Source organism: Aythya ferina (assembly GCF_964211825.1).
Source record: "Aythya ferina genome assembly, chromosome: 16".
In the NCBI taxonomy this organism is placed as follows: Eukaryota; Metazoa; Chordata; class Aves; order Anseriformes; family Anatidae; genus Aythya; species Aythya ferina.
This window is the reverse complement of record NC_140315.1, coordinates 1,147,954-1,165,847: the sequence shown is the minus strand read 5'-3', so window position 1 is coordinate 1,165,847 and position 17,894 is coordinate 1,147,954. Positions and strand designations below refer to the sequence as shown.

At 68.9% G+C, this 17,894-nt stretch overlaps 4 protein-coding genes across 4 annotated transcripts; all 4 read left to right on the top strand.

Annotated features, from left to right (window-relative positions):
* Positions 1-3,333: 3,333 nt before the first annotated feature.
* SCRT2 (scratch family transcriptional repressor 2) lies at positions 3,334-6,413 on the top strand (the record flags this gene model as incomplete). Its single annotated transcript, XM_084538048.1, has 2 exons — positions 3,334-3,457; positions 5,600-6,413. The coding sequence occupies 2 exons, from the start codon at positions 3,334-3,336 to the stop codon at positions 6,307-6,309; spliced, it is 834 nt and encodes a 277-aa protein (XP_084394174.1). The 3' UTR covers positions 6,310-6,413.
* A 2,039-nt stretch (positions 6,414-8,452) lies between these two features.
* On the top strand, positions 8,453-9,142 carry SRXN1 (sulfiredoxin 1). Its single transcript, XM_084537910.1, has 2 exons — positions 8,453-8,680; positions 8,835-9,142. The coding sequence occupies exons 1-2, from the start codon at positions 8,483-8,485 to the stop codon at positions 9,036-9,038; spliced, it is 402 nt and encodes a 133-aa protein (XP_084394036.1). The 5' UTR covers positions 8,453-8,482; the 3' UTR covers positions 9,039-9,142.
* Positions 9,143-9,220: 78 nt separating this feature from the next.
* On the top strand, positions 9,221-11,687 carry LOC311445609 (uncharacterized protein). Its single transcript, XM_084537904.1, has 2 exons — positions 9,221-9,783; positions 10,964-11,687. The coding sequence occupies exons 1-2, from the start codon at positions 9,292-9,294 to the stop codon at positions 11,576-11,578; spliced, it is 1,107 nt and encodes a 368-aa protein (XP_084394030.1). The 5' UTR covers positions 9,221-9,291; the 3' UTR covers positions 11,579-11,687.
* A 1,315-nt stretch (positions 11,688-13,002) lies between these two features.
* Positions 13,003-17,340, top strand: TCF15 (transcription factor 15). Its single transcript, XM_084537791.1, has 2 exons — positions 13,003-14,817; positions 16,912-17,340. The coding sequence occupies exons 1-2, from the start codon at positions 14,341-14,343 to the stop codon at positions 16,984-16,986; spliced, it is 552 nt and encodes a 183-aa protein (XP_084393917.1). The 5' UTR covers positions 13,003-14,340; the 3' UTR covers positions 16,987-17,340.
* Positions 17,341-17,894: the final 554 nt, after the last annotated feature.

Genomic DNA, 17,894 nt, shown 5'->3' with positions numbered 1-17,894 from the left:
CGCCTCCCTCCCCACCCGGCACCGGGACCCTGCGCCCCTGGGTGCTGTGCCACCTCCCCCTCACCCCCCCCAGGCACTCCCCTAAATCAGCATGGGGGTGTTGGGTGCGAAGCGGTGCTGGGGTCACCGCTCGTCCCTTCCCTGGGGGGTCTGGGTGGTGTTTGGCACGGTGCCCCCCCCCAGGGTGTCCCCACCCGTGCACCCTTTGTGCCATCAGCCCTGTCCCCCAGCAGTATTCCCGTCCCCATTCCCATGAAGGGGGGGCTGCAGAGGGCTGAGGAGAGCAGGGATAAATGTGCCCCCCACCCCGGGGATATAGAGACCAGGAGATTTGCTGTTGGGGGGGGGGGCAGACAGCAGCTTTTATAGCACCGGGGGACACCAAAGCAGGTCGGGATGAGCTGGACAGCCGGGGACCCACGCCAGGGCCGTGCCACCCGGTGCCCGGCTGCACCCAGACCCCGTTAACGGGGGAAACCGGGAGGGGGGCACCGAGGAAGGGGGTTGGGGGGGGGACACCAGGCGGCACCCGGTCGCCGCACGCGCGTGCGCCCCTTCCCCGGGGCACGAGGCAGCCGGGCCTTTGTCCCCGGCTCTTTGTCTGGCAATCTGCTCCCCTCGGGACCCCCGCTCCGCTGTGCCTTAACCATGCAGATCCCAGCTCCCGGCCCCGGCTGCGAGAAGGACGAGGCTGGAATTGATAATTGATAAGCCCGGGGGGGCGAGGGGGGGTCCCGCAGCCCCCTTCCCAGCTCCGGGTGTCCATCAGGATCCGGCCCCGTGGGTATGGAGAGGGGGTGTGAGGGGAGAGAGGAGGGGGCTGAGGAGCAGCAGGAGCTGTGGGGGCACTGCGGGGAGGGGGGGGCTCGTCCCGTCCTGGGAGCTGGGTGCATCCCACAGCCCCTGCAAGGAGCTGACGGGGTGGGGGGGTCCAGCCCCCTCCCTGCACCCCGCACACCCCTGGGGATGCTCCTGGGGAGCCCAACCCCACAACCAGGACCCCCCAGAGACCCTCGCCCATCGGACCCCCTGCCGCCCCCTCCTTCCATCCTTTTCCCCCCCCCCCATCTCCACGGGGGATCGGTCGCCCCCCCAGCCCCGCGAGCTCGCAGGATTATTTCCATACAGCTGCTCGGGAAGGGACGGCTTCAACCCTCACCCAGGCGCGCTCCAGGAGTGCGCCCGAGCCTTTCTTCTCGGCTCTTCTCCCCCCCCTCCCCAAAAAAAAAAAAAAAAGCAAAAAATAAAAAAAAAAGCGTGGCGGGGGCAGGCCGGGGGGGCCCCAGGCGTGCTGCAGTCAGCAATATTAGCACAGCTCCGCGGGTCTGATTGCGGGTTATTACCATACATTATCTCAGTCCCCTGCCTCTGAAAGGAGCCGGTTCCTATCCAACCCCCCCCCCTGTTTCTCCCAGCCCTCCCTCCACCCCCCCCCAGTCTTTTACACTTAATTACCTCCCTTATTACACCACGGCCTGGAGAGAGAGAGAGAAAAATATATATATATATATAAAAAATGGCAGGGCAGCGGGCCCAACTAGGGCGTAAGTAATCGCCCGTCCTGCAGACGTGCCTGCGAGGAAGGGGAAATAAAGGGGGGGCGCAGCGGGGCCGGGGCTGCGCCTCGGGGAAATGGGACCTTGGACTTGGTGCAGCCGGACCCGCTGTGCCACCGGGCCAAATGGGGTCAGGCTGCGAGGGGAGACAGCCCTGGGGCTGTGGGGGGAGTGGGGCGGCTTTGGAGGTGTTGGGTTATGGGATGCTGCGGGTTACGGGGTGATAAGGGTTGTGGGGTGCTCTGGGATATGGGATGATGTGGGTTATGGGGTGCTCAGGGTTGTGGGTTGCTCTGGGATATGGGATGCTGTGGGTTATGGGGTGCCCAGGGCTGTGGGGTGCCCTGGGCTATGGGATGCTTTGGGTTATGGGGTGCCCTGGTCTATGGGATGCTGCAGGGTATGGGGTGCCCAGGGCTATGGGGTGCCCTTGGCTATGGGAAACTGTAGGTTATGGGGTGCTCTGGGCTATGGGATGCTTTGGGTTATGGGGTGCCCTGGGCTATGGGATGCTGCACCATATGGGGCAATACCAGGCTAGGGGGTGCCCTGGGTTATGGGGTGCCACACAAAGCAGGTTGAGAGCTGCACCCAGCCCCTGGCACAGGGGAAGGAGCCCGGGGCTGGCTCTTGTCCCCCTGACACCGTGTCCCCAACCAAAGGGCTCCGGGGGGGCCACCAGCGGGGCCTGGACGTGGCCCCTTGGCCACCTCCAGCTGGTGCAGAAGCCCTGGGCACGCTCCGGGGCTCACTGGGGAGCTTGGGGGGCTCAGGGTGGTCTTGGGGGGGAGGGGGCACAATTTGGGGGCAGAATCCCTCCAGCAGGGTCCCCCCGTGTCACCCGATGGAGAGCCTCATCCTGCACCGGGGGGGCGCAGAGAGTGGGGGCTTGGGGGGGGACAATGGGGACAGGGATGGGGACAGGGGCACGGGAAAGGGGCAGAAGGTGGGAAAAAGGATGGGGAAAAGGGATGGGGACGGGGGAAAGGGGTGAGGGCAGGACAGATGGGACTGGGGGGCTGGGAGGGGGGAATGGGGACAGGGACCGGGGGAAGGGGAGAGGGAAAAGGGGAAAGGGGACAGCGGGGGACAGGGACGGGAACGGGGACAGGGAACAGGGTTAGGAGCAGGGAACGGGGATGGGGACAGGGGACGGGAACCGGGACAGGGAACGGGGACGGGGACAGCCACGGGGACGCCCCCGCATCCCTCCATCCATCCATCCCCCCCCTCCCTCTCCAACCCGTGTCCTTTGCAAGCCCCGGGGGCTGGCGGCGGGGAGACAAAGGCGGCAGGAGGCAGCCGCCCCCCGCCCCCCCCCCCCCACGGCCCCGCGTGTCCCCATTGTCCGCGGCGGGGGGAGGCGGGGACCGGGGACCCCCCCCCTTTCCTCGTATCCCCCCCCCCCCACTTTGGTGCCACAGCGCCCGGCGCTCCCGTGTGGGTAGGGGGGGGCGCTCGGAGGGGCTCGGGGCGCGGCCGGGCGGAGCGGCCCCCTCCCCACCCACCCCCCCCCGCTGCCTGCCTTCCTCCCCCTCCTCCTCCTCCTCCTCCTCCTCCTCCTCCTCCTCCTCCTCCTCCTCCTCCTCCTCCTCCTCCTCCTCTCGCCGCCCTCCCCTCGCACTCGGTTCCCCGCTCCTCTCCTCCCGCACGCCCGGCCCGGAGCGGGGCGCACGGAGCCCCCCCCCCCCCCCCACCTCTCCCCCGACCCCCCCCCGGTTCCCGGTGCCGGTTCCCGGTGCTGTCCGGTGCTGAAGGCTCCCGGCCCGGCCCCGCCATGCCCCGCTCCTTCCTGGTGAAGAAGCTGAAGGCGGACGCCTTCCCCGTCGCCGGGGTCCCCGCGCCCCCCTACGCCCCCCTGGAGCCCCCCTACGCGCTGCCCGGCCCCGCCGCCGGTGATGGTGAGTGCGGGGGCCGGGGGGAGGGCGGGGGGGGGCTCCGGGGCTTGCCCCCCCACACACACCCCTTCCCCGTGCTATTGTGTGAGGCAGAGGGGAAGGCGAGAAGGGGGGAGTCGGGGGGTGCCTGGGGTGGTTTTGGGGGGCTCCGGGGCGCGGGGACGCGCGGCAAGGGCAGGGCGAGGGGGGCGTGAGGGGAGGGGGTCCCCCCGCTGTGTGCCGAGGGTGGGAGGCGGGAGGGGGTCGGGGGGGGGCAGGGGGCAGTGTGACAGCATCGGGGGGGCTCGGCCCTGATGGGTTTGTGCCCCCCCCCCCAGCCCCAGCCGGGGGTCACCCAGCCCAAGTTGGTCCTTGGGGACGCGTCCCCTCGGTGACAGCGGCACCGTGGGGGGCACCCCTGGCCGGACCCGGCTCCCCCAAATTTGGGGGGGTGTGGGGCTGGTTCCTTCGCACCTCAAGTTATTTTTTTTTTTTTTGGAGGGGGGGGCCACAAAGCAGCCGGGGGTGGGCAGGGGCCGGGAGCAGGCTGCTCGCCCTGCCTGCGGCTTTCATTGTTCGCCGCGGTGCCCCCAGCCCCTCGGAGAGCTCGGAGCAGGCTGGCACCTCCCGGGGCGCACAGCGGGAAGGGGGGGGGTGTGGGGAGGGGGCAGCACCCCCACACACACAAACTCCCCAGCACACTGGGAGGGGTGCGAAGGGCTGGGCAGGAAGGGTGCTGAGTCCCCAGAGGGTCCCCGGAGCCCCGACCTGCGAGGTGACACCGGGCAGGGCTCTGGGAGCCACCGGTGCTTGGCAGAGCCCCCCCGGAGGGGCAGCCCCGGGGTCTGTCCTGGGAGCAGGGACCAGGGAATTTCATCCCAAGCCATGTCCTGGACGGTCCCAACTGCTCGGGGACCCTCTGGATGCACGGATGGGCCTGATCCTGCCACGCAGGGTTGCTGAGCTCCCCCCCTTTCTGCCGCTCGCTGCTCCCCAAAAAAAGAGGCTTCAGCCACCAGGGCAGGGGTGCGATGCTCGCCAAGAAAGGGGGGGGGTCCTCAGCCCCCTCCAGCCGGTGGGGAGCCCGAAGACGGTGGGGGGAGGGATGTGCTGCAGCTGGGCAGAAGCTGCCGACGCTGCTCTCCTGGAAATAACCTTGCTGCGTGCTCGGAGGCAGCGGGAGAAATTGCTGAGCAGAGCGCTTTCTGCACAGCCCGTGCGAGCGCACTGTCAGCACGGCGGGGGGGGGGGGGGGGGCTGCCTCACAGACCCCTCCCCACCGCAGCACAGGGACCCCCGGCCTCGAGGAGACAAACCAGCCGCGATGGGGGGGTCCCACGGGCACGAGGGGGCCGGGATCGGGACTGGTTTGCAGGGTCCCAGAGGGGGGGGCGTGCACGGTGCCCTGGTGGCACACATCGGCACCAAGCCCCTGCCCGTGGCAGAGCCCGCTGTCCCCAGCAGCAGGGCTGCAGCTGGCCCTGCACACAATGCCAGGACCAAGACAGGGACCCCAGGGTGGCAGCTGTGTCCCCCCCCCCCATCCTTAGCCACCAGCCCAGCAGGGAGCACGCGGCGCAGTGCCCACGGTGTGCTGGCAGCAGAGGGACGGGGACATCCACGTGGCGCCTGCTGTGGCACGGGGAAAGTGTCACCTGCACGGAGGCGTGCAGCAGTGCCACACGGGGTGACACGGAGCCCCCCCCAGCCCTGGGAGCGGACTGCGGGTCCCTGTCCCCAGGGGGAGCCCAGGGTTAGGGCGCAGCAGCCTCCGGGTGCCACGAGTGCCACGTTCCCTGGGGGCGATGGGGGGAGATGGGGGGAGATGGGGGTGACCTCCCCAGGCCCTTTTGTGCTTGCCTGCCCCAGTGGGATGATGTGGATGGGGGCTGACAGCCCTCAGAGGCTGATGGATCTGGGGGCTGTGTAGGGCTGCAGCCCCCCAGGGCACCCAGTTCCCACCAGCCCTCCTCCCCGGGGTCCCATCCTGCTGGCTGAGCCAGGCCAGGCTGAGCCCTCGTGCAGATGAGGACGGGGGAACCTGGTGGGGGGCACCTCATTTTGCACCCCCGTTGGGCGTTTTTGGCTCCAAGCGGGGCTGGTGCACGGGGCAGAACCTGTCCCTGGGGGGGGGGGGACGGTGACCCCGTGGTGTCATCCCCGCAGGGTACCTCCAGCACTGCCTGGCTCCCTCCAGCTACGACTCGGACAAGAAGCGGGGGCTGCCGGCGGCACCCCCGCCGGACCCAGCCTACGCCCCCGGGCAGGAGGAGTACAGCGACCCCGAGAGCCCCCAATCCAGCTTCTCGGCCCGCTACTTCCACGGGGAGGCGGCGGTGACGGACAGCTACTCCATGGACGCCTTCTTCATCACCGACGGGCGCTCGCGGCGGCGCGGCGAGAGCCAGCGGCGCGCCGGCCACCGCCACTCCTGCCCCGAGTGCGGCAAGACCTACGCCACCTCCTCCAACCTCAGCCGGCACAAGCAGACGCACCGCAGCCTGGACAGCAAGATGGCAAGGAAGTGCCCGACCTGCGGCAAGGCGTACGTCTCCATGCCCGCCCTGGCCATGCACCTCCTCACCCACAACCTCAAGCACAAGTGCGACGTCTGCGGCAAGGCTTTCAGCCGGCCCTGGCTGCTGCAGGGCCACATGCGCTCGCACACGGGCGAGAAGCCCTTCGGCTGCTCCCACTGCGGGAAGGCGTTCGCCGACCGCTCCAACCTGCGCGCCCACATGCAGACCCACTCCGCCTTCAAGCACTACAAGTGCAAGCAGTGCGAGAAGACCTTCGCCCTCAAGTCGTACCTCAACAAGCACTACGAGTCCGCCTGCTTCAAGGGCTCCGAACACAGCTGTGCAATAGGGAACTAGCCTCCTCCGACACCCCACCCCGAACCCAGCACCCCCACACCCATCCCGTCCCATCCCTGTGCCGTCCTTGTGGCTGCCTGGTGGCTGCAGGACGCGTGCCCCCAGCTCCCAGTTCCCCCCCCCCAGGAGAAGGGTGCCCCCACACCCCCAGGAAGGGCTGGGTTGTGCCCCCGTGCCCCCAGCCCCGTGCCCCACAGCCAGGCAGGTCTCTCTGTGGGGACTCGCCCGGGACCCTCTTCCCCCACCCCGGCACAGACCTCTCCCCCCCCCCCCCAGCTCCTGATGCTTATTTATTTAATTTATTACTATTATTTATTTAGAGCTGCTGCTTCTCCTCCTCCCGGGAAGCGCCGGGGAGGAAAGACGCTCGCTGCTCCCCCCCCCACGCCCCCCCAGGAGCAAAAAACTCCCCTGGTCCATACCAGGGATGGGACCGTGGGCCGAAAAGCCAGGACCGATGGCTCGGCAGGACAGACGGACACCTGCCTCCGAGCCTGGGACCCGCAGCCCAGGCCCCTGCCGTCCCCCCACCCTCATGGGAGCAGCCCCGGGGCAGGACCCGCACCCGAATCGCGGCTCCACACCCCCCCCAACCCCTTCTGGGGCTGCTGCTGGCCCCCCCTGGCCAGCCCCCAGCCCCCCAGGAGGAGCGGGTCGGTGGTGCCGCAGAGCCCGGGTGAGTCTATTTAATCGCTCTTCTTATTTATATTATTTATTACTTACCCTTTTCACTATTTATTTGCCAAGACTGGAGGGGGGGGGGGGCCGCCGGCCCTCCCGCACGGCTCGCAGGAGGCAGCAGCGCCCCCGTGCCCGGGACAGAGCTGCGGGGACAAGGACGGGGACGGGACCCCGAGAGCCACCGAAAAGCGGGCATGGAGGCGGGGGCGACGCCAGGAGGCCGAGCAGCCCCCCCTCTACACCCCACAAGCCCCCCAGCGAGGCCAAAACCGCTCTCCTTCGTCTTCCTCGGAGCCACGGGGTCCCGGTGGGGGCACCCCAGCCATTCTATGCAACCTCCCCGCGGACCCCCCCGGCCCCGCAGCGAGCCTCTTCCTACCTCGGGCCACAAGCTGCCACGGCCCCCCCCCCAGCCCCTGCTGGCCCCCGACACCTTGGGGGTTCAGCCCGGACCTCGCGTGCCCCCCACGCCGTCTTCCTCCCCACGTAGTCTTCCTCTCACCGTGGCCGCGGGTCCCGAGGGCACCGTGGTGGCCACCCCGCGGGCACGGTGGCCACGCGCCGCGTCCCACGCAGGGGGACATCGTTTCGTGGTTTCCCCCCCCTGGGGTGGCGCCGCCCGTCCCCGGTGTGTACATAGCGGACACCACAGCAATAATTTTTCCGTGCATGATCGATTTTTTTTTTTTTTTTTTAATTTTTAAAATTTTTTTTTGTTTTCTGCCCGGTTTTTGGATTCGGGCGGCCGCGGCGAGACGAGCCCGACCGAGCTCCAGCCGCCCGCGGTGTTACTTGTAATGCAATTCAGGGATAAAAAAGGGATTTCTGCCACTACCAGGGGTGTTTCAGGCCGTCTGTACGGGGCTGGGGGGCGGCAGGGGAGCTGGGGGGGGGTCGAGGTGCGCCCCCAGGGCAGCCGACAGCACCCGGCTGGGGAGGAGCAGCAGAAAGCAGAGGGCTGGGGTCAGTCCTGGGGGGAACCCCAGCAGCACCCAAGCAGTGAAAGGCCCCCCCAGAGCCCCTCAAACCCTTCCCCATCACCAGCAGCCCCCCCCCCAGTGGGCAGGAGACCCCCCCCTCCAGTTGGTGCTGCCATTTCTGGGGCCGGTGCCCCCCAGGAGCTGGGCAGGGGCTGCAAAACTGGGGGGAACCTGAGGTCTCACCCCCCTGGGGGGGGCGCAGGGCTGCAGAACCCCCCCAAAAACACCCTCAGACGTCGTAGCCGGGAGCAGGACCTGGAGATCCTGGGGGGGGGGCGTCCAGCTCGGGTCATTTGGAGGTGCCGGGGGGGGGGCGCAGACAGGGGATGGGACCCCAGCAGGACCAGCAGCCGGGGGGGGTCGGTGCCCCCGGTGCCCCCGGTGCTCCCGGTGCTGCCGCTTCACGGTGACTCTGCAAAACCCCGGGGGGGGGCGGAGGGGAGCGGCCGGGGCGGAGCGGCGGGGCCAGGAAGCGGCGGAGCGGCACCGGGGTGGGGGGGGGCAGCGGGACCATGGCTGAGACCGGGACCGGGACCGGGACCGGGATCGGGACCGGGACCGGGATCGATACCGGGATCGATACCGGCAGCGGGAGCATCCACACGCAGCACATCGCGGCGGTGCACAACGTGCCCATGAGGGTCCTGATCCGCCCCATCCCCTCCGTGCTGGACCCCGGCAAGGTGCGGAGCCTGGTGGAGACCCTGCAGGTAGGCAGCGGGGTGGGCAGGATGAGAGACCCGGGGGGGGGCGCACGGAGCCCCCCTCCCCATACCCCCTCCCGGAGGTGCCGGGGCACTGCTGGGGAAGCTCACGGCCACGGGGCTGTGTCCATCCCCCCCCCTTCCTCATCCCCATCCCCAGGAGGATCCCGAGCGGGTGCCCCCCATCGATGTGCTGTGGGTGAAGGGCAGCCGGGGGGGGGATTATTTCTACTCCTTCGGGGGGTGTCACCGCTACGCCGCCCACCGGGAGCTCAACCGGGACACCATCCCCGCCAAGATCATCCCGTCCACCCTCAGCGACCTCCGCACCTACCTGGGCTCCTCCACACCACAGCTGCTCTAACGGGACCCCCCCCTCCCCAAAAATCCGGGACCCTTCCCATGGGGGTCCCCCGAGGTCCCTCCGCGCGTCCGATCCGCGGTGAGCATCCCCGGTCCTGTCCCTGCTGGGGGGGGTGGGATGGGGTCGGGGTGGGATGGGGTGGCGGTGGGATGGGGATGGGGTCGGGGTGGGCGCACCCCAGTCCCGGTAGGGCGCACGGGGGGGGTCCTGGCTCCGGGGGGCGGCCGGCAGGTGGCGGCGTTGTGCTGCGGGAATGGGGCCGGGAGGGGCGCAACCGGGACAGCTCCGAACCGGGACAGCTCCGAATCGGGACAGATCCGAAACGGGACAGCACCGAAACGGGACAACACCGAGCCAGGACAGCTCCAAACCGGGACAGCTCCAAACCGGGACAGCTCCGAACCAGGACAGCTCCGAGCCAGGACCTCACCAAACCAGGACCTCACCAAACCAGGACCTCACCAAACCAAGGCATCACCGAACCAGGACCGAGCTGTGCCAAAGCACAGCCAAACCACGTCCCCAAGCTTCACCCTACAGCTCCGGGCTGACCCCACAAGAGCCTGCGCCTCGCCTGCCCCCCCATCTGCCTGCCCCATCCTCGGACGCATCCTGCGCCCCCTTCCCCGTGGGGCACATCTCCGAGCGGCGCTGCGGGGACCCCCACTCGTGCTCCGGGAATAAAGGTGCTCAAAGCCTCGTGGCTCTGCGGGATGGTGCTGGGGGTCAGCGGGGGCAGGAGCAGGTATGGGATGGCACGGGGCAGCGGGGACACGGGGCAGGATTGGCACCGGTGACAGCGGGCAGATGAGGGCTTGGGAACGGGGACGGGGACGGGTGCTGAGCCAGGAGCCAGGATGCTGTCGGTTCTGTAGCCACGTCCTCGCCCCCCGAGCAGGCTGGAGGAGCCACTCTGAGCATCCCCGGGGTGCCTCGGCATCCCTCCGAGCTGGGAGCCGTGGTCCAGGCAGGGGAAAGGCCACTGAGTCACCCCCCCGTGCCGTGACTCAGTCGCGGCGCTGGGACAGGAACCGCGTCCGGATGCCTCTGCCCTCGCTCTGCCCCCTTGGCCACGCTCCGTGATGGCCGGATCCTGCCCCCCCCGGGGCACAAAATGAGCCTGGCAGTGGTGGGGGGGGACACGGGCAGGGCAGCGCTGCCCCACGGTGCTGCCTGCGGCACGGGGGAGGAAGGGCAGGGTGGGCTGGGGGCTGCACGAGGGCAAGGGCCCGGGTCCTGGGGGGGGGTCCGGGGCACGGCTGCGCTGCATGCGCCGCATCAAAGCCGCCCCCGCCGGGAGGAAGCCCTGCAAGCGCTCGCGCCGAGAGCAGCCCTGGGCTGCGGCTCCCTCATGGGCTATAAATTTCTCCGAAGAACTGTGGCGTGCTAAAAAGTTTCCTCTCCTTAGATCACAGAGGGGGGGGGGGAGGGATGAGGTGGCAGCTCCGTTGGTAGCGCAGGAGGTGGATACGGGGTGTCCCCAGCCCGCTGAAATGGGACCCCCAGGGTGGGGAGGGGTGGGGAGGGGTCCTCGCCCAGCACCCGGGGCGTCTGGTGGGGGCTCTGCTCACCTGGCACGAGGAGCTGCGCCCTGCGCAAGTGGCAGCGGGGTGGGGGGCAGAGCTGCGACCCCAAAAAAAAAAAACAAAAATCCTGCACCCCACGGGGGCTTCTCCCAGCTGGAAACCCCCCTCGGGACCCTCTCCAGGCCAGCGGGCGCCTGGCGGCACCGCTCGGTGCGGGGAGCATGGATCAGCCCTGGGGCTGCCATCCCTGCAGCGGCTCCGTCTGTCTGCCTGTCTGTCCGTCCGTCCGTCCGTCCGTCCCTCCACCTGTCCCCCTTTCCCTCTGCCTGACCCTCCAGGAGGGCTCCGGTGTCGCCGGCTGACAGCCGATCCCGGCTGCCTCCAATCCATTCGTTCCAGGGCAGGAACAAAGGCGCTTTGTGGGCTCCCTCCCTCCCGCTCCGGCTCTGGGCCATGCTGGGGAGGGTCCCGGCTCCGGAACTGGGACAGACTTCCCCGCACGACAGCCGTGTAATGCCTTCCAGACCGGCCCGCAGGTACGGCCCCGTAGGGCGGGTGAGGGACAGGGCACCCCGTGCTGCCCCGGGCACGGCCACCGGCTTGGGGACCTGCTGGGAACCGCTGCCACCAGCAGCAGCCCCATCCCCGTGTCCCCATCCCCATGTCCCCATCCCACTGTCCCCATCCCTGTGTCCCCATCCCGGTGTCCCCATCCCACTGTCCCCATCCCACTGTCCCCATCCCGCTGTTCCCATCCCAGTGTTCCCATCTCCGTATCCCCATCCCAGTGTCCCCATCCCTGTGTCTCCATCCCCATGTCCCCATCCTGGTGTCCCCCTCCCAGTCGCTCAGGGCAACTCCTGCAGGGAACCCTTGCTCCATTTCAAAGGGTTTCTCAAACCCCATCCTGCTGGGCAAGCCGAGGGCCCAGCACCACGCAGCCGCTCCGCTGTCCTTCCCCACCCATGGGGTCTCCGAGGACCCACGGATTCACCCGCTGAGGTTCACAACTAGGGGCAGCGTCCCCTTGGTGAGACCCCGGCCCTCGCTGCCCTGAACTTCCCAGTTTCGGCCCAAAATTGGGAAAAGGGGCACGGGAACAGGCAGAGGGGTCGGTCCTGGGCACCCCCTGCTGCAGGGGGGCTCACGGGGTGCTGGGGATGGGATGGGATGGGATGGGATGGGATGGGATGGGATGGGATGGGATGGGATGGGATGGGATGGGATGGGATGGGATGGGGAGGTTTGGGGTGGGATGGGGCAGGTTGGGGATGGGATGGGGAGCTTTGGGGTGGGATGGGGAGGTTTGGGGTGGGATGGGGCAGGTTGGCTGCAGCTCCTCCAGCCCTAATGTGTCTCAGCAGGGCCAGGCACAGCGTCCTGGCAGCCACATGCTCGGCGCGGCCGCAGGGTCTGGAATCCATTTGCCTCGCCGGCAGCGGTGTTTTCCCAGCAGGGCTGGAGCAGCCCGGTGGGGCGGGGGGCAGCCCCGGCCCCCCGTGCCATCTGCTCCCTGTTTATTTTCCTACACTTAACTATCACCTCCCGGATAAACACTCCCCAGAGCGGGAGGGCAGGGGGCACTTCCCAGCGAGCGCATGGGGCTGCCGGCCCCCCGGGCCTTTTGGGACACCCCAAAACCATCAACCTGGGGGCTGCGGGGCTCGGAAACGTGCGTGGGGCTGCGGGCGGGTGCTGTGCACACCCACAGCCGTGCACACGCACGCACACGTGGCGTGTAAGTGCACACACACACGGGGGCACGTGCTCACATACCCGTGCGCACACATCCATGCACCATTGTGCGCGCGCACACACTCGTGTACAGCCACTCACCCGTGCCGTGCACACTCACACGCACTCGTGCACACTCGTGCACACTCGTGCACGCTCACACACTGCCCCTAACGCACACGGAGCCGCCCCAAAGCCTTTTGCTCCCTCCCTCCCCGTGTCCCCACGTGCCCCATCCGCCGAGGCCGCTGCCGGCCACCGGCACCCCGCGCGTGGCCGTGCCCCCGGGGGCACCCGGTGGGGTTGGGGGGCTCGGGGTCCCCTCCCCTGCTGTCCCCCCCCCCCCACCCCGTCAGCTGGTGGCCATGTGTGGGCGGCAGCACCTGAGTACACAGCCCCTGCCATCTGTCTTGGCGCTGTCAGGGCCGGGGCGGGGGGGCCCCAGCTCACACCCAGCGGGGTGCAGGCAGGGCGCCCGTTTTGGGGGGGGGGGAGGTGGGCATGGAGATGGGGGCTCCTGCGGGGTCTGTGGGGTCTTTCTCTCCCTGCTCTGCTCAAGAGGAGCTGCAGCCAGAGCTGTGTCCCCCCGTTGCAGCCCCCAGGGATCATTAGCAGCCCCCCCCCCGATCCATCCACCCCAGTCTCCCTGCCCCGTGCAGGCACCTGCCCGCTCCCCATGCCCCGTGAGGGGCTGTAGGGCATGGAGCCGGCAAGGGCAATGTCCCCATGCCCCCACAGAAACCCAAAGCAGGCTGCACGCCCCCCCCCCAGCCCTCCCAGCCCCCCGATGTGGCCCTCGCCCCCCCCGCAGTGTGATTTACAGGCTCTGCGCAGGCGGACAAATGGTGAAGGAAAACAGGGCTGGGGCCCCACGGCGAGGGGCTGCCCGCACCCCGCGGGGGGCAGAGGGGCCGTTTGCTGCCATGGGGGGGGGACACACAGCGCAGGCCCCCCGGCACAGCCCCAAAACGCGTGGGGACAGCCCAGAGGGGACCCTGCTGCCCCACGAGCTCTGCTCCTGATCCACAGGGCTTTGGCCGTGGGGCTCTGGGTGCCAGGACCCCCCCCCCCATTCCCTCTCTCCCTGGGTATTTGCAGCCTGCCCTCTGTGCCCCCAGCCCCCAGCAGCTCCCGGAGTTCCCCCTTTTTGCCTCATTCCTCCGTGGGGCTGGTGGCCAGATGGGGAGCACGGCCACCACCGGCCCCGGTCCCAGCCCAGCAGCTCCTGCAGCCACGTCCCCAGCAGCCCAGGGCCATTTGCCCGGGGCCGGGTCCTTCTCCCCTTTTGCCTCCCCCCTCCTGCTGCCCCCCCCCGGAGCTCAGGACTTGGTTTTCCCAGAGCCAACAGGACGAAACGCTCCGCTGCCCGTGCCCCTGGCAGGGTGTGGGGTCCAAGGGGACCTCGTCCCTGTCCCTCTCTGGACACACGGTGCCAGCCCTGGGGACACAGAGGGCGAGGGGCTGCGGGGCTCGGCCTCACCTCACATCCCCAGGGCACAAAACTGTCCCCGTGGGCCGTGCCCCCCGCTGGCTGATGTCCCCCCCGGTGAAGGAACCCGCTGCCAATCCTCCAGGGGCCTCCCGGTTGAGCCCCATCCCAGCTCCCATGCCCTGCAGGACCCGCTGCTGGCAAGGGGACAGCAAGGACCGGGGGGGGGACCCTGAGCAAGGCATCGCCCCGCAGACCCCCAGGGGGGGCCGGGCTCGGGGTCCGGTGCCCCCCACGGCACAACCGGGAGCGTGGCACCGCGGCGAGACGGAGCGGGGCCAGGGCGCAGTGGCCACGGCCAACGCTTGGCTCCGGCCAGCCGGGGCGAGGAGGACGCTGGCCTCCTGCCTGGTCCTGCTGGGGGCTGGCTGGGGGTGGGCTCCATCCGCAGCCCCTCCCCGGCCATATAAAAGCTGGTTCCCCCCGCGGCCGGCCGTCCCAGCCCCGCTCGGACGCAGCAGCTGGCGGAGAGGCGGCCGTGCCGGCGGCGGCGGGGGACGAGGGCTCCCCGCGGCATCGGGGGCTGCCCCCGACGGGGAGGGGGGCACCGGCCATGGCTTTCACCATGCTGCGCCCCGTGGCCGCCCGCGTGCTCTACCCGGACCTGGGCATGCTGTCGGAGGACGAGGAGAACCGCAGCGAGAGCGACGCCTCGGAGCAGTCGCTGGGGTGCTACGAGGCCGTGGAGGCGCGGCGCAAAGTGGCCCGCAAAGCGGGGCCGGTGGTGATGGTGAAGCAGAGGCAGGCGGCCAACGCCCGCGAGCGGGACCGGACCCAAAGCGTCAACACGGCCTTCACCGCCCTGCGCACCCTCATCCCCACCGAGCCCGTGGACCGCAAGCTGTCCAAAATCGAGACCCTGCGCCTGGCCTCCAGCTACATCTCGCACCTGGCCAACGTGCTGCTGCTGGGCGAGGGCTGCGAGGACGGGCAGCCCTGCTTCAGCGCCATCTACGGCGCCAAGGGCGAGCTGGAGAGCAAGCAGCCCCGCAGCATCTGCACCTTCTGCCTCAGCAACCAGCGCAAAGGGGTGAGCTGGGGAGGGGTTTCAGGGGGCTCGGCACGGCCCCCTCCCCAAAAAGGGGTCGGGGATATCCGCAGCTCCTCGTGGGGCTGAGAGGGAGAGGAGGGAGAGGGAGAGGGAGGGAGGCTCGGCGCGTCGCCGGGCTCCGGTTCTCCAGCCCCCGCCGGAGCTCGCGGCCAAATCGTGCTCGGGGCCGCACGCCCACAGCTCCCGCTGGCGTCAGAGGGCCGGGCTGCTCCCACACCTCCAGGCCCGGCCGCGGGGTCTCGGGGGGTTCAAGTCACCCCGGGGCTGGGGGCACGAGGATGGGGTGGGATGGGATGGGGTGGGATCAGATGGGATGGGGATGGGAGGGAGCGCGGAGCTGGAGGGCTGTGCCCGGCTCAGCCCCGTCCCCATCCCTGTTTTATCCCAGTCCCCATCCCCGTCTCATCCCTGGCCCTGTCCCCGTTTTATTTATTCCCATCCCCTTTTTATCCCCGTCCCCATCCTCATTTAATCCCCATCCCCATCTCCTCCCCATCCTCTTTTCAACCCCATCTCCATCCCCTCCCCATCCCCATCCCCGTTTTATCCCCGTCCCCATCTCCTCCCCATCCCCGTTTTATCCCCAGCCCTGTCTCCTCCCCATCCTCTTTTTAACCCCATCCCCATCCCATCCCCATCTCCGTTTTATCCCCATCCCCTTTTTAACCCCATCCCTTTCCCATCCCCGTTTTTTCCCCATCCCCACGCCCCTCCAGCCCCTCCTGGTCACGGCAGCAGCCCGGAGCGGTGATGGAGCAGAGCTCAGGGCGCCCTGAACGCCCCTGCAGGGGTCTCGGTGCCCCCCCCATGAGCACAGCAGCGCGGGGCCGGGGGCTGCAGGGTGACCCCGGTGCTGTCCCCAGCCGGCACCCATGGGTGCGGGCACCGTCCCCACGCAGAGCCCATCCTGCCACCCACACCATTCCCCTGCTGCAGGGCACGGGGCTGGTGCCCCCCCATAGCCCCCAGGACACCCCCAGGCAGTGTGGGGGGGGTGCTGAGCCCCGGGGCAGGGGCCATGGACCTGTCACCGTTCCCACGGGACCCTTGTTGTCCCCTCGGGTCACCCGGAGCAGCGGCCGTCGGGGCTCTTTCGTTTTCTGCTGCTCCCTTTTTAATTATTGTGCCCTTTCCCCTCACCCCCCCTCATTTGGCTGGACCCCGCAGCCCCCCCAGCCCGTCCTGGGTGTCCCCCCGCTGTCCTGGGACCCCCTGCAGGGGCCGGGAGCTCTGGTGGCACCCAGGACCTTGGGGACAAGGTCACCGAGGGTCCCCAAGGTCCCCCCGCTCTGCACCTCCTGGCGCTGGGGCAGGGCTGGAAATGGGCTGGGAATGGGCTGTACTGGGCAGGGAATGGGCTGTACTGGGCTGGGAATGGGCTGTACTGGGCTGGGCTGGAAATGGGTTGGGCTGGGCTGGAACTGGGCTGGGCCATGCTGGGTGGTGCTGGGCTGAGCCGTGCTGGGGCCATACTGGGCTTTGATGGGTCGTGCTGGGGGATACTGGGCCATACTGGGGGATACTGGGATGTGCTGGGTGACACTGGGATATGCTGGGGTCTACTGAGTTGTGCTGGGGGATACTGGGCGGAACTGGGTGACACTGGGCCGTGCTGGGTGACACTGGGCCGTGCTGGGGGATACTGAGCTGTGCTGGGGGCTACTGGGCGGTACTGGGTGATACTGGGCCATGCTGGTCTGTGCCGGTCAAGCTGGCTGGGGCCAAACCCTCACCCCTTTGGGGCCGTGTCCCTGTGGGTGATGGGGACGTGGGGACCTTCCTGGGACCCCGACCCCGCTCCCACCCCACAGCCGCTCACGGGGCACCACCACGTCCGTCCGTCCGTCCGTCCGTCCACCCGCGTCCATCCCAGGCAGCGTTTTGGCACGGTTCCTCCCCAAATTCTTTGGCACGGTTCCCCCCCCCCAAACACTTCAGCACGGTTCCTCCACAATACACCCCCTTCCCCCGGAGCCGTGCACCCCCCCCTCTCCCCTAAATCCCCCCTCCCCAGGGACCCCCGGGCACCCCGCTGCCCCGGCGCCCCGCAGCTCTCCCCTCCTCTCTCCGCAGGGCGGCCGCAGGGACCTCGGGGGCAACTGCCTGAAGGTGCGGGGGGTGCCCCCGCTGCGGGTGGCACGGAGATGAACCGGGGCCGCGGGCACCCCACCGGAGACAGCGGTGGCACAGCCAGCCCCCAAAAGACCGCAGCGGGGAAGGGAGGCGACGGAGCCCGGCGGGGCCGCGGGCTGGCACCGCACCGACGCCGGCACCGGCACCGGCACCGTGGCCGGGAGAGAACTTGTTGGGGGGGGGTTGGTCCCAAAACCCCTGGGGTTAAAGGAAAAAAGGGGGGGGGACCCGGCTCAACGAGCAGCCCGCGTGCGGATGGATGGTGGTGGCGACGCGCTCGGGGAGAGGGGGACGGCGGCGCGGCCCCGCGGGCGCTCTGTGTGCACACGCAGCCGCTTGGAAAATAAAAAAAATATCTTATTTTTCTGATATGATGCTGCCTGCCTGCTGTCCCGGCGCGGAGTGGGGTTCCCAAAACGGCCACGGCCCCAAAGCCCTGCGCCCAGAGCAGCTCCGTGACTCTGTGACATGGGTAGGGCGCAGCCACGCGCTGTCCCCGTGGTCCTGTGGGTGTGAGACCCCCGGCACAGCTGTCCCCGTGGCCCCAAACCCTGCAGATGGCTCTGGTCCCAAAAGGGTTTGGGTGGTGGAGAGCCCCAAGGTGGTCAACACCGGGCTGTGCCGTGGGATGCATGGGATGGATGGGATGGATGGGACATAGGGGGTGCATGGGGTGCATTGGGTGCATGGGGTGCATGGGGTGCATGGGTTGTATGGGATGCATGGGATGAATGGGATATATGGGGCGCATGGGGTGCATGGAATGCATGGGGTGCATGGGATGCATGGGTTGTATGGGATTAATGGGATGAATGGGGCATTTGGGGCACATGGGATGCAGGGGATGCGTGGAACACATTGTGTGCATGGGATGCGTGATGCATTTGGGATGCGTGGGGCATTTGGGATGCGTGGGACCCGTG

Excerpts from the sequence above, each read along its gene's own strand:
- SRXN1 (XM_084537910.1), top strand. The coding sequence starts at position 8,483 with ATGGCTGAGACCGGGACCGGGACCGGGACCGGGATCGGGACCGGGACC. Across the intron at positions 8,681-8,834 it reads GCCTGGTGGAGACCCTGCAG|GAGGATCCCGAGCGGGTGCC; the intron begins GTAGGCAGCGGG and ends CCCCATCCCCAG.
- LOC311445609 (XM_084537904.1), top strand. The coding sequence starts at position 9,292 with ATGGGGCCGGGAGGGGCGCAACCGGGACAGCTCCGAACCGGGACAGCT. Across the intron at positions 9,784-10,963 it reads GTCAGCGGGGGCAGGAGCAG|GGCAGGAACAAAGGCGCTTT; the intron begins GTATGGGATGGC and ends CATTCGTTCCAG.
- TCF15 (XM_084537791.1), top strand. The coding sequence starts at position 14,341 with ATGGCTTTCACCATGCTGCGCCCCGTGGCCGCCCGCGTGCTCTACCCG. Across the intron at positions 14,818-16,911 it reads TCAGCAACCAGCGCAAAGGG|GGCGGCCGCAGGGACCTCGG; the intron begins GTGAGCTGGGGA and ends CTCTCTCCGCAG.